A 15,510-nucleotide genomic window follows, 5' to 3' on the forward strand; every position below is an offset into this window, starting at 1 on the left:
ATATCATCCACATTTTAGGCCTGAAAATTACTTCAAACTCCCAAAACATTGTGGGGGGAATGTATCAAGACTGGAGCAGAGAGAATCTGGAGCAGTTGCCCATGACAACCATTTAGCATCTCTCTTCATTTTGCTCAGGTAAGATTTGAAAATGAGAGAGCGAAGCTGATTTGTCGCAGTGCAAGTCTGCTCCAGTTTTGATAAATTAATCCCTGTATATTTTCTGAGAGCCAACACCCAGTAGAATAAAATGGTGGCAGTTGCAAATTTTGATGTTACACGATATTGGCGCAACTTTGTCGAACCTAAAAATTTTTGTGAAAAATGCACTGAAGGTAATTTTAATGCCCCCAAAGCACAATAAAAAAATAAATATTTTATTTAGTTTACATTTCTTTTTGTAAAATATAAAAAAATTAGGTTACGACAAGTAGATACCCAACATGCCCAGTTTAAAAATTGCACTTGTCAGAGAAATGGCGTAAAAAATCAGTACCCCAAAAAGTCCATAGACTACGCTTAAAAAGCCTGCACAGGTCATCAGTTTAGAGGTGTGTGTAAATATTGGCCCTAGAATTATTGCTCTCACTCTGGCGTGCATGGCAATTCCCAAAGTGTGTGTCGATTGACGGTTTCATACGTAGGCCCACCCGACGCTTACAAGCCCCCCATGCGATAGCATATTGGTGGTGACAGGTCCTCTTAAGGTGATACGGGGGGGTATAAAAGACCCCTAGTATCACCTTTCTACTTTAAATAAGCTGTTGAAGTGCAAATTGCACTTCAATAGCTTATTGCTCGGCTTCAGGAGCCGAGCAATGATTGCTCAGGGACCGAAAGTGATGCAACCCCAGTAGCTCCCGGTCGCATAGAACAGGGAGGAAAAATACAACCGCATGCTCACCACTCTCCTCCCCAGCTTCCTGCTGGCACCGGGCCCGCAAGAGGGGCAGTGTAGCCCGGGAAACACTGTGGGGGTGTCCGGCAGGTGCTTTGAAAAAAAGGCACTTTATTTCATAACTTACAGGCCTGCACAATAACAATAACCCATGAAATCCACAAGATATGGTCAGAGAACTTAAAGATCTTACCGGGGGGGGGGGGCATCTTATGCCAAAAATACGACCCAAACTATTTTGAAATGAGGTCTTCGTAACACCGACACTTGGATCGAGTCTCAAACAGAAAGAGTGATGTGTGCAATCCCTGGTATATAAAAGTATGAATCAGTGAATGATTAGCAAGGGGACACAAAAAAAGCAGGAAGCGCAGACACATGCCCTACATAGTGTCAGTGCCATATGCAGTTTTACTACCAACTGGAGGAAAAAAACAGCCCACTAAAGAAAGCACAAGGGAAAAAGAATCCCACTAGTGAAATAAGTCTTCTATGTTCAATAAACTGATGCAAAAATGCCTTACAAGCGGTCAGGATTACAGAAGCCAAAATGCCCAGGTCTCACAGAACCTGGTTTGCAAGTTAAGGCATCAACCAAGAGACAGGACAGAAGATCAGTCTTTGAAGTAAGATCTGCCTGATCTGGTAGAGGCCAGAGAGAGTCAGCTAGCATATGAACAAGACCGGTCTATGACACTGGGGCCCACCCACATAAAATGCATAGATCAGGGCACCTGTTGCATTCAGCGTCTAGTCCCTTCTCCTGGAAACAAAACTGTTCCAGCATCTAGTGAACCAAGAAGCCAACACCAAAACACAGACATATGTCCCAGAACACCTCTGAATGGAGACACCATTAGGAATGCATACTGTGAGGAATCAATGGAAAATGAAACTTTGCCCAGGGCAGGATGGACTATCACTCCATGATGATGGGCTTAAGTCACAACTTTGCCAATTGAACTAAGACTGCATAGACTACCTCAGTAGCTACACTCCTGGGCAGCCCCTAATTCATATAAGCCAATCAGATCGGTCAGATGGGGGGGGTCCAGTGAACAGACAAAATACTTGGAACTCCAGTATGCTGAAAGTAACCTGTATGCCTTATTTAAGCAAAACCCTGGACAGGATTCAACCAGATTATCTGATCTAGAAAGGGGTGGTGGGAGGGGTTGAGGATTTGGAAGGTTTAGTTTCAACGTGCCCATTTCCTGTACGCAGCAGTATAGGCTTCAGTCTCTTACCATCAAGTCCTTCCATGGATGATAGGGAGATGTCCTAGATCAAGAAGATTGTGAAGCCATAAATGCAGGTAATTAAGATGAAGAACATGTTTTTTAAAAAATGACATATATACACACAAACTGAGAAAAGTATGTAAGCTGCCATGGTCAACTACTAAGTCAAGAAAATACTAGGTCCCTAGCTATCAAACTGGTCCACTGGCTTCTATACTTTATTTAGTACAAGTTGTGAATTATTTAGTTGCAGGCTTGTTATGGTTCAAGGACATAAATACTTCAGTCAGATAGCCTAGTAACATTTTCAGGAGGATGTTCTACAATAGCAGCATACATATTTCTTTCAGCAAAGGTGCCAAAGAACACCAGAACTACATTTATTAGGCAGAGTTAATTTTTGTCCAAAAAGAGCGGCACTCAATGCTTCCTCCAAATACAGTAAACTCTCTTATCCAGTATTAAACTAACCCGAACTCCCACCTAACAAGAAAAATACAAATAAATGCTGTGTACTCGCTGTTCTGCAGCTTGTATTAACCTAAAAATGATCGTGTGACTAGGTCTTAATTTGTTTTAAGTGTGTCTATTTGCTTTTGATTACTGCATTTCAATTTTAATATGAAGTCAATGCAGCGTTTATGTTCTGGTAACGTATGGGATTAGGTAGACCTATTTTTAATAGCAATCAGAAACTACATGTTTCCGGAATCTACCAATCCCCATAGCTGCCGGATAACAGGGAGTTAACTGTAAATCCAAATTTTATTTAAATCCATGGAACAGCATACACCTTCCAAAGCTCCCCAGAACAAAATAAACTCTCCCCTATGAAACATGCAAGGAGAGTTTTTCCTTCTGGGGAGCTTTGAAAGGTGCATGCTGTTCCATGGATGAAAATATCATTTGGATTTATTTGGAGGAAGCATTGAGTGCGGCTTTTTTTTGGACAAAAAGTCATAGTCCTACAGGTGGGAGCGGGCCTTTTGCCAGCACCTGGAGGTTCCTCTTAATATGGCTCTGGTTGCAATCTGAGAGGCGAGTGTTGTGGATTAGAGAGTTACTTTGCTTAACTCTTTCTCAGAATTTTATTACAAATGCTCTTTAAGGCCTAATTGAGCCCTGTGCCTCCCCATATTCTTTGGCTGGTGGTATGACAGCATTAGCAGTTTAGGCTTGAGTTAGCTAGGAGGGGCACGAGGCATGAGAATAAACCTTTTCCCCCACTTCCTTTTCTCCAAGACTACAAGGCGCACTGACCGCCATTTTCAAAAGACTGGGGTAAGTACTCTCCCCTGAGATCCATATACCGTATATTCCCTTAGGAGGGAGCAAAAGATATATAGTGTCATGTGATGTAGTATACAGAAGTTGTGCACACCTGGACCCCAAGTAAGCAGTGAAGACCCATTAGGAATCACCACTACTTACTCCCCAAGCGTCCCCCCAATTTCTCTGGAGATCTTTAACATGTGCACATGCAATTAAAGTGTGTCCTAGTAAACTCTAACATTTTCAGTTTGGGATATTACATCAGTACATTTTGAGACAATTAACCTTATCATGTTCTTTAGACCCAAGTGATTTAGTCTCAAAAGCCCTGAGAATGATTTCTCTATAAACACACCACAGCAGCCCTGAGAATCATTTCTCTATAGCACACACCCTCAATTAAAGTTAACATTTTCAATCATAGCATAGCAAATATATCGAGATATTGCTTCTACCTGCAAAACTTTGTATAGAGGTTTTTAGTGAACTGCCTCCTTTTGTAAAATGCTTTGTGTGTGCAGAGATTACAATTTATAAGAAAATAAGAGTTAAAGAAGGTTCACTCTCTTGATGAAGGCCAATGATATAACCCTCATGTACTGCCCACCACGGAAAGATGTTAGAATATACATACAGCCTATTTCACAAACATTTAATACAGAACAAAAAGGTTCCCAGAGCACTGTTGGCTGGAAACTGGAAGATCTGCAAACCTAAAACCTCTATCTGATAAGGGATGAGTCTTGTAACAGGCCTCCATCAGGTGACTGAACACATAGAAAGAACTAGTTTAACCTATTGGCGGAACAGAACACTAAACGTTTATTCCTACATATTTACCAGATTATGTCCGAGCCAAGAAAATATGTACAAGACCACAATACATTGAGTGAAGGGCTGCTTTAAGTCTGTAAGCATTTACAAAGAGGAAATACATCAATCTGCTCAACATTTCTTTTGTTAGAATTTGAGTGTAGCCCTAGAAATATGAAATAACCACACTGACATTTTAGTGGCCAAGGAAAATTCTTGCAGCAATATCATTTTAATGCATAGTGAAATTTAAATGTTACCATATACAGTAAATATGATGGCATTATGGGGAACAGACTGAGGTTTGCTGCTTTTTCTCCAGTTGTAGCATCTCCACCAATGTGAGGAAGCAAAACAAAAAAAAGGGGGAATAGCAAGCACATGGATTTTTACGTAATTTTTTCCAAATCTAACCGCTGAAACGACTCAGTAAGGATTCCCATCACATTAAGGACAGTACAGCAAGGTTTGGATGGTGAGGAATGTCAAACTCAAGGATTTCACAGGCCAGGATTTTCATTGACCTTCAACTGCCTACATCTTTATATCTACTGATTACTATTGTTGAAAACTGGATTTTAATCACAAGCCTAAAAATTGTATGTTTAAGCATTACCCACATTTAACGTTGAATCTCATTCACCATCTCCCTTGGCATTTTTTTTCTTTGTTCCTGTACTAAGAAACTAATATTCCTTGTGACATCACCAGGTGTGCAGGATTCCTGCAGGGGAAGCTGCTGGGAGCTCAGGTCCTATTGACAAACACCACCCCCCCACCTTCCAGAAGTACATCCCCAAGAACCATTTGTGGGCAGACTCTTGGTATCCAAGTCAGCAGCACTGTATTGCAGAGAAGAAAAAAAACCTAAGCATGTGAAGAGTGGAGAGGGGAAAAAAAAAAGACAAACCAGATGGGTGTGGGGGGGTCTTTGAGAGTCTGCAGGCAGTGCTAACACCGGCTGGGATTTCAGTGCAGCAAAGGCAAGGTTGTCAGCCCAAGTTGGGAATCTGCGAGATCAGCTATTTCTCTGTACATATGGGTAAATGTGTACATAGCCTTTAACACTGCATGTATTACAGAAACAATTGCTTTCCACTGCCACTGGTCTCATGTGTAGTTTTCTCTATACAGGTTAGCAGAAGATTAATTCACATCTTACTGCTAAATCACATAATACCCCTTATTCATTACATTTTCATATGCTATTGTGCACAATGGAGAGGGAGGGGCACTTTTGCTCTACAGACCGATGAGGCAATTACACAAAGACTGCTATGAAGTTAACTTCATTTTAGAAAGAAAACCCGGGTCTGATAAATAAACAGATTTTTGCTATTGCCATCCCTAAGGCAGAGGACAACACAAAGTGAACTCCAGAAAAACGGCTAAATAATCAGTGGCAATACCCATGTGAACTATTACCTGCCAAGGGATGGTTTTCTGCCCAGCCACTTTGGCAAAGCATACAAGTCTGCCAGACAGTATGGCTAATAGTGTGCAGCTTTTTGTTAGAATACACTGGTATTGCCTCCCCATCTATTTACTATGAAGGAGCATCCACAGAGCAAAACAACTCTGCTCTAATCCTACCTGTATTTGCTCTGTCACTACATGCAACAAAGCAAATTTTAGTGTGAGGTGTGTGTGTGTATGGGAAAAAATGGATAAAGACTCAGATCCAGGTACACATGTGCTTTAAAGGAACACACTAAAGCTTTAGTTTCGGTGTTTATACCTGCTGCACTTGAGCTTAAGTTAAGCAAATTCCAACACTCTTTAGGACAACGGTAAAAAGGTTTTAAACTGTTTATTCTAATGGCAATATAGTTAGTCTTCTCCAATACAATCACTTACCATTCACTAATCAACTGCTGTTCAAGTCATTCCTCAACATTTTACTAAGAGCATGGAATCAATACCTTTGCATTTCTGTACTCCTAAGCACAAATTCCCAATACCTATGTTCCAAAGTGAGCCACACTCAGGCATAATGATTAAACACAGCAAATCTGCCCTTTAAGGACATGGCAAGGAAGAAATATGGCATTTGGATTGTGTAACATACAGAGATGACAAAATGGACATATGCCAACTTCTAATGCAAAGACGTTTGTTATTTGGGCATTGAAAAAAAGACTTGTATGTGGAATTTTTCTTTTACTAAAATGCAGTGTTTTCCATTTACAATAGTTTTTCTATGGTCATTAAACAGTAATGCCTGTGACACCCCATGTCAGTGGTACAATGAATTGTGTAATAAAGTGTAGCAGGATCTCAAGAAGTTAGACATTTTACATTAAATAGATGGAAAGTACAAATGGGAGCACAGCATTCAATTTAGTCTTGGCAAGAAAGTGACATTTCTTGGATCTAGTTTCCTGGTACAACATTAGGTTTCATCATACTGAATGGTTGTCTCGCCTCACTGCACAAGGAGAGTATTTCAAACCAAAAACTATGTATTCATTTTATTCGTCAGAAGAGTACTCTCTCGCTTCTACACATTAAGTGGATTCTTTAAAGACCTATGTTTCTATCGCAGTTTTCAGTTTCAGAAAAAACCACTGACAACGTAGAACTGTTTCTCTTTACATTTAAGTCTATGAAAACGTCAGTTTGTAATAGCTGCGTCTTAGGATCAACACCAATAGACATACTGGCATCCCAGATATAGGTCTATGGGGCTAGAACACTTGCCGAGCGTAGCTTCCAACATATACTTACCACCTTGCTACTTACCAGTACAACTTGCCAGTGATTGAGTAAGCCAAGCAACTGGAGGGGGAAAAAAAACAAAACAGAATGAGAACATTACCCAAAAGTAAAATAAAAGCATAAAACTAAAAGCAGCAAAATATAAGCATTTTAAAGAACACTTATAATTTTACAATTAGATACAATGACACCAGTAGCACACTGCGTGCTGACCTCCGCAGATCTGCAACCCTCCATAACGGTTAGATGAATATAGATGCACTCTAAGCCTCAAATTTATGTCCCTAGCCATGGGAAATTTAAATTTGGGCCCCAATGCAATTGAAAACCCATACTGTATTGTGTTCAATGTTATTTCCAAGGCTGCCAATCAACATGCAGGCTATATTCAATGCCCACTGCAATGCAATTGTGAGAATGAAATCCAGGAGAGTGCAATCTCAGTTTGCAGTATCACATCGGTTGAGAATGACCTTGGAGATTTTCAATAGGCTGCCGCCCACTATAGATATGAATGTCAGCCTTTTCATTCCGGAAAAGCCTCTTCCCACTGCCCAACCATTACTAAAGAGCAGAGCAGGGAGGCGTGTTGGAGGGAGGACAGTTACCCTCACATCTCTGACAAGCCTCAGTGTTGCAGTTGCAGCAAAAGGGTTCTAGGCTCTCCCACCTTTCAGACACTAAACAAACTGTACTTACATTTTAACATTCCATCCACTGTATATATTAAGCAAACTGCTGGCACCTTTCCACCTACCCTGGCACTCCGCGACCTAAGGCACAGCTACATCTATTTTCAAAATCACATTGCTAACCCCCTTGTACATTCCCAGTGAATATTTGTTCATGTATATTTTGTAATATTTCTATTTTTGCAGCCAATTTTGGATAAACCCCATTTTATATTACATGTTCCCATCGACATGGACAAAAATTGCAGCTTACACATTACTTTCCTTTAAACTGTTTCTATATCTTATTAGTTGTAAACTAGATATGGACACTTCTGTCTGAACGAAGGGCTAAAAGAACTAGAAGCATAAGTTTAAGAAGCTCAGTGTCCAGTTTTCTGTCACTTGTACAGAGAAGCTCCAAATGCCTGCTACACAGACATCTAAAAAAGATAAAATAAAGTTTGCTGTGTGAATAGTAACAGACAGTGGGAGGGTCTCAAAATTGTCTGCAAAAGTGGTACTTTTTTGTACACCCCCCCCCCCACACTTAATGTTTTTAATAGGTCAGGAAATGAGGGGAAAGCAAGAATGTACTCACATTTTTAAGTGATATCATGCAAAAGGGAAGTCTGAAAAACAAAGAGACAATATTTATATATATATTTTAGGTAAAATGGCAATTCCCATCCACAAACAAGCAGATTAGCCACTGATCCCCTATCTAATGTACAAAGACACCTAGATGCACCTGATAATTGTGACGCATTCTCTGGACTGGAGAACAGATTCCAATAGTGGTTTATAAAGCAAGCAGCCAAAAGTTCATTTTAGTTTCCACAAACCGCACAGCCACCAACATCCACAGGACCTAAACATAGGTCCAGATTTGTCAAAAGTAGAACCAAATGAAAACCTAAGACGGCACACTAGTGCCGATTAGTCAAAACTATTGCTGATTGCGGTAAGGAAAAACTTGATCCTAATACCCTTGGAGTTTAAGGCCAACTGGTAGGGTATAACCTTGATATTTATGAAAGCCATTACAGCAGAGGCTGTTCAAGATGGAACCTTTCTAAAGCGATGCCAACTTTCTCCTCAAGTACGACTACCAATCCCACCCTTGACAACGTTTGAGAGTACCATCCTTAAGCTCATTCTGATAAATGTTACTTGATGAAAGTGTTACTGCCCACCAGTCTTTTATACCTTAGTTATCCTTGAACTACATAGATCAAAACCTTTTGCAGCACTGGCAGAACTAGCCCCTCTTCACATGAGCTGTTCATCCAAGGAACACTTTAATATAGAAACTTGCAGTTGAACACAACAAACGTTTAGGGATTTGATCCCTTTAAACAGCCATTATTTCCAGAAACGCTCACACAAAATTAAAATAAGGCACCAGCGAAAATTAAAGAGTACTTTATTTCAGACTAGATGAGGGGAGGGAAGATCCCTTCTTATAAAAAGGGATTCACGGAGATGTACAACTTACCAGAAACTTGTTAGTTAAATAATGATCAAGCATGTACTTTTATTTAGCAAGTCAGTTCATAGGAGACGCTCCCATCCATAGTTAAAAGACGGGAGACGGCTTGTCAAACTTTACCTTAAGGGCATTAAGCCACAGAACGTCAGGTGCTCCAAAGCATTTTGTACCATTCAGCAGAGATATAGGTGGCATTCCCTCCATGTAACGGGTAACTTTATACCATGCTTCTCATCGCAGGGTTGGGACACCGCTGAACTGCCTTGAACAAGTCTTGGGTAGCAAAATAAAGCAGCAGGTGTATATCTGAGGCGAGTGCCACGCCATGGCCTTTGAGATGTGCATACGGAGCAAGGCCAGGCTGCTGTAAGTGGACGGGATCCCAATCCACTACTTTAGAGTGGAAAGAATGGACATCAGCACAATCCATTGATTTTCTGCAATCAAGTCTATGCATAAATGAAGAGTAACGTGGCAGTTGTATGGGGTAGGGATTATGTTTACGTTTGACAATCTGAAACACGACAGTGTAAATCATTTTTATTTATTGCAAATAAAATTCTATCGATGTATTCCAGCTCACCCTCTTTAGAGGTTAGCAGGCAAAATATAAAGAACTGACATTATTTCTTAAGAAAGAAATGCTAGCTAATAATGTACTCACAATATAATTAGTTTACAATAATGGTGCAACTACAAGCACACTATGCAAATAAAAAAATTGCAAGGGAAGGGTAAGTAGGCGATACAAACACAGCTAACTTCATACAGATCCCATCAGACAGCTAGATTTACAACAAGTTTAGTTTAATAAGAAACAGGCATATCAAGCCTATTCTTTGCAGAATCGAAGTGTTTTAACAAATGGAGAAAATATGAAACCTTCACAAGTTAAAGTCTCTGCGGTTTCCACAGGAAAAGTAAAACATTAAAGAGCTATTAACGCACCAACCTATCTTCCTCAGAAAGCTAGTTTAGTGCATTCCCTCATTACGCTGGAAACAGCCCTCAAGATCTAACAAGCCAGGAAGTTTGCTCCCTAAACTAGTGAGATGGAGGTAAAAAGAAAGAATGACTGAACGCTGAGGACCACTACAAAATTCTGAGCCACGGAAAAAAAAAAAAAAAAAACACTAAAGCAGCACCCTGACTTCCTTCCTATGCACTGCGACAATGAAGGGCTTCAAACCCTAAATAATGACACCAAGTACAAAGCAATATCTTTTACTTTTTAGAAATTAAAAACAAAAACATTACAGAGAAAAATAGAGAACCCTGAAATACTGACACATTCTTTATCGTGCACAATGCTAAGGTTCTTAGTACTTTAAAACTGCAATAAAAATGTACAAAAAAAATGCAACCCAAAAAAGCAACTAAAAACAAATGTTTTAAACAAAACCAATAAAGAACCCGCAGGCACTTCCTCTTGTGGAATGTTTTTTTTTTTTTGTTTGTTTTTGTTTTAAAAGTTAACCTAAAGAAAAACAGTCGACTTCTTGTGAAGGTTTTGAAGAGAAATATGTATCAGTTCATTTTTATTTGGGTATTCAATAATATCCTTGGTGGTACTGCTGGCTCCATGGCTTTTGACCCCAGTATTGCTGCAATTAGAAAAAGGGGTAAATATTAACATGTTAACACGCTTGTAAGCTTAGACGCCAACAAGAATTGCTTAGGTCATGTGTAACATTTTTATAAATGTCATCCCATTAGTTAAACTAGGAGCCCAATAAAGATTACATACCAAGAAATCCAGTATCAAGACTTGAATATCCTACAATATGTGGATGACAGGATACTAGCTAAAGCTTATGTTGGATGCCTCACTTTTAAATAGGTTCAGTATACTGAAGACCATTTCTACTGAGTGATTCCTACATTTACATAGATGAGATACTTACGGCCGGTTGCTGCCACTGGTTGTACCCCTGAGAATGGTTTTTGAAACCACGGTTCCCTCCGCCTCTTCTGAAGTTCTGCAGATTTAAGAAGGAAAAGTTTCAGTGAACATTGCAATTATAAAAGGAATATAGCCAATAGTAACGAAAGAAAATGCCAAATTTTACCAATTACCTGGTTGTTGTAGTTTCCACGATTGGGCATTCCACCTCCACCTCCACGGCCATAGTTCCCGCGGTTACCATAACCTCCTCCTCGGTTGTGGTAGACTGGTGCACGAGGATATGGATATCCAACTGCTCCTCCTCCTCCACCACCACCACCTCCACGCTGTGGCATGTTGCCCCCCCTCCTGTTAAATCCTCCACGATTCATTGGGGCTGAAATACCAAACAGATATTAGATTTCAGTAGCTAAAAAGTGTCAAAGGCAATATGTTGAGTCAAGCAAGGAAGAATGTAGCAGAAGTGAATGCTTACCCATACCAACAAACCATTCATAAGCACCTTGAGGACTAAACCCAGGAGAGCTACTCTAGTGATAAGTGGGGATTACCCCTAACTGTTGTGCAAAGGACAAAAGTGAACAGAAATCTCTGCAGTGGGACACATGCAGAAAACAAAAACGCACGGGAGTTTTGACCATTCCATGCTCTAGCAAAAAAAAAAGCAGTTTTGCTTAGTTCATTGAAAAAGGTACCATGCCTCTTAAGTTGCCCATACACCTTACAATTATCTGCAGATTTTCTGTGGTCAGATGGAAAAAGTGCAACAGATTGGCCCAGGTGGAGATTACTCCATCCACACAGTTTAGCGTAGATGGAGGAATCTGTTGCACCTTTTCCATCTGACCATAGAAAATCTGCAGATAATTGTAAGGTGTATGGGCAGCTTTACTGCAAGTCTCATAAGACTGGTCACCACTGCTGCTTGTTGGAGAGGAATCAGCACTGCGTACATATGTGCTTTTTTATTCTGGTGATCTGTGTTTTGTAAACCTCTCAAACAAATAACATAGATCTCTCTAAAAAAACAAAGCTGCTCTTTACCGAGGGAAGATTTAATTGACAGCACTGGTTCGTAATTTAAACAGTTAAGGGCTTATGCACCATTCCCTCCCAAAGATTAAAGTATATGGGGAGCGTTATTGGGCAGTGGAAGCACAGGCAAAAAAAACCCTGAAGAGTAGAGACTGGGTCCGACAAAAGGAACACAGTCTGTACTAAAAAGACTGGACTTTCCCAACGTAAAATCCCAGAAGCAATGTTCTGGATCACTATCACTTTAAGACTTACTAAATGCAAGATCAATTTGCTTACGGTGAAGTGGTGAATAGGTCAAGATATAAGGGACAGATATCTACACTAGTTGAAACCGAATATTCAGATTATTGCAGAAACTGATCTAGAAAGGAACCATTCCAATTTTTTTTTTATCAGCCATCACTTTAAATGTTAACATACCTCCACCACGGAAGTTTCCACCACGCATATTATAGCCTCCACCTCCACGGCCTCTGTGCCCTCCACCATGTCCATGTTGCATACCCCCTCTGGACTTGTTATTCTTGTTTTTGTTAACCTTCTTAGAGCCAACGTTTTGCTTCTTCTCTGGGGGAAGAGCCTTCTTGCTTTCTTCTTTGTACTGCTCTACAAGTTTCTCAGCTTCTTCTTTTTGCAGTTCCACATAAGATATTTCATCAAAGCACTCGCTTGCTTCTGGCAGGGTAAGATTGCCTACCAAAAAAAAAAATGCTGAATTTGTAACAAAAAAACAACTTGAAGCAATTTTAATTTTGTTTAAGATTGAACATATTATTAAGCCTCATTGCCAAAGACACACAAACTGTTTTGGGGGGCGAGTGTGGCAGAGATCATTCACCAGTAGGGTTATACAACATCTAGGAGAAAGCCAGTCTTGGCTGGCACAGTTGTTTAAAGTATAGCTATCAAAGAAATGTAAGGGCTGCTAACAATTTGCAGAGAATGTTGATGGTTTTTCCTCAATACATCCCTAATCCCCCAGAAGACAGGCAGATAAGGAAAAAAAAAAAAATCAGAGAAATGAAGTCCATATCTGCACACTTGTTTAGGGACATAATTGGCACAAGAGGATAATGGCAATTCTTACTATTAATTTACTCTAAAGCCCAAACACTCTACTCCACTTTGTTTAATTACAATTCCCCACCTAGTATGGTTTTAAGACAGACTTACCTTTCATTTTAAGTACGGCATGTTCTGGGAGGTCTTTACCCTCTACTTCAGCCTTTTTCTGTGTCCTCTCTTTGTACACCTCATCACTTGGGCACACAACAACAGCCTTGCGTTGGAAACCTGCAAACAGGCACATTTTCCTCCTCTGAGCCGCCAGAGACACATTGGTCTACCAGGAAAGGAAAGGAAAACATTACAACAAGGAACATTTATAAGTGCACAATACAAACATAGGTGTGTATGCTCCAGCTCTTTTTTTGGAACCAGATATAATAAAAAGATTCTTTATATTTAAGTGCATTACAATACAACAGTAAGGCATGATTTTATATGAAAAAGGGCAAATATCTGGTGTTCTACCAATTACACAAAAAACTTAACCACCTGAACACCTAGATGTTAAACCCACTTTCTGTCCAGGCCATTTTTCAGTATTCAGTGCATTGACATTTATTCATTAATGCAACGCTGTACTGAAATGTATTATATAATTTTTGGGGGGGGGGGGTCAAGGAGGAAAAAAACCATTTTTGGGGGGCCAGATAGAGCTTTCTTTTGGTGGTATTGGGGCGGCAAGGACTTTTTTTTTTAAAGCCCACTTACATCCAGAAAGCCACAGTCCAGCCGTTCAATTACAACGACCGGGTGTAAGGTGGTTAAGCACCATCCCTCTGTTATGTTACAGGTGAAGTAAAGCTACCTTTCTTCACTAAAGTTAGTAGGGTGAACTGGAACATATTCTAGCAGAAGGATTTTCCTGCCGGGAGATTATGTTCATTGCTGATCAAATGTTAACTTTATTTTTTATGCAATTCAACAGTGTGTAATTACAGCAAGACTTACTTGATCAAGGATGTAGTGCCTCTTCTTACGAGCAGCAATCTCAATGAACTTGCTAAGGCATTGTGGAGCCCTCTGAAGCAAAGAGTTTAGCTTGGCAGGATCAGTCGTCTTTTTATTACCAACCTAAACCAAAAGATTGTCATAGGTTTTACTTACAATTATTCCAAAGATCATGAAGATAAAACATCTGTACAATAGATAAAGGAAACTAAAACTTATGAACTGAAAACTAAACAAGCAATTTGCTAAACTTGTTTCACCAGAGATATCCATAACCTATTACCTAAGGAGGTACCCCACACATCTGAATGCCTTGTATGAATAAATAAGTCCAGTAACACTGGTTAGAGATCTAGACTCCGCTAGCTCTTTGTTGAAGGAACTAGCAAACCATCCGTCTTCAATTACCACTTTACATTAACTTGCACACCAGTGCCAGAGCAAAGGGGCAATCAGAGCAAAAAAGGGAGGAAATTAAAAAGGGTCGTATTTAAAAGACTGATTAGGCAACACATGAGAACATGTTTCATTCCCTATTTACAAAGACAACACATAGCTCATTCTAATGTCTGAAAGTTTCTTACCATCATTTTCTCCATGATGTTATTTGTTCCGAGGATATTATACTTTCCAGGATTTTCTTCTGTATGTTTGGTTACCCATGATGTTTTTCCAGCGCCAGGCAAACCAATCATCATGATTACCTAAGGCAGACATCCATTAAAATCATTACACCGCAAACAGAGCAATCCAAAATAAAGCACAATGTGCCTAAGTGCCATTTCAAAATGTGAACAGCACAATAAAAAGTCTCACCTCGCAATCTTTTTTCTGTTCAGGTCCTAGTGGTCCCCTTACACGGTCTTCCAGTGCCACGTCCTGAATAAATTGATATCCTTCAGGGAGCGGGAAGAAAGGCTCAGCCTGCTGGCCAAAATTGAATTCTACAGCACAGTTGTGACAGAGGACATGAGGGAAGAGAGCCTTATCTGAAAGAGCTTCTTTGTCAATTTTAAATGCCACTCCAAGATCCTGACCGTTTTTAGTATAAGACAACTCCAATTCATCACCTTCGAAATTCTGCAAATTTAAGGAATACAAATTACTAAGTAACTAAAACCACACAAGCCATCTGCTCAGTATTCCCTTGAGTTGTCCTAGTATGTAGGCAGTGCAGAGTTAAAGCAAATATCTGTTGGACTCCTACAGAGATTTCTGGACTCACTGTTGCTAGATTTTTACATTACAAATAAAACAGCAGTGAGGATTTTCTTGCTACAACTAAAAAAAAACAAGGATTATAACTGGAACTATGATGTTGTCACTGGAATCCTGGGGCACAACAGGGTATTGCATCCCTACAGTGCTTTCCCCAAAAGTAAAATGTCATAGCCACTGGCATTTGTGACCAGAATATGGACATTAAACTATATACATTTCCTTAA

The 15,510-nt window shown here is 39.9% G+C and overlaps 1 protein-coding gene across 3 annotated transcripts in view; it reads right to left on the reverse strand.

Annotated features, from left to right (window-relative positions):
• Positions 1-9,633: 9,633 nt before the first annotated feature.
• The window catches only part of HNRNPU (heterogeneous nuclear ribonucleoprotein U), a 12,967-nt gene continuing 7,090 nt past the window's right edge, over positions 9,634-15,510 (reverse strand). Inside the window, exons 8-15 of one of the 3 annotated variants that reach the window (XM_018557063.1) lie at positions 14,882-15,145; positions 14,650-14,769; positions 14,066-14,188; positions 13,223-13,391; positions 12,470-12,742; positions 11,188-11,387; positions 11,010-11,087; positions 9,634-10,709 (exon numbers count right to left, since the gene is read on the reverse strand). In XM_018557063.1, the coding sequence (XP_018412565.1) occupies positions 10,656-10,709; positions 11,010-11,087; positions 11,188-11,387; positions 12,470-12,742; positions 13,223-13,391; positions 14,066-14,188; positions 14,650-14,769; positions 14,882-15,145 (1,281 nt within the window). In that variant the 3' untranslated portion in view covers positions 9,634-10,655. Of the gene's footprint in view, positions 10,710-11,009; positions 11,088-11,181; positions 11,388-12,469; positions 12,743-13,222; positions 13,392-14,065; positions 14,189-14,649; positions 14,770-14,881; positions 15,146-15,510 lie in introns of all 3 variants that reach the window. The other 2 variants (XM_018557064.1, XM_018557062.1) reach the window with 2 other exon arrangements.

The sequence above is a fragment of the Nanorana parkeri genome, unplaced genomic scaffold (genome assembly GCF_000935625.1).
Source record: "Nanorana parkeri isolate BGI_ZX_2015 unplaced genomic scaffold, ASM93562v1 scaffold264, whole genome shotgun sequence".
Lineage (NCBI taxonomy): Eukaryota > Metazoa > Chordata > Amphibia > Anura > Dicroglossidae > Nanorana > Nanorana parkeri.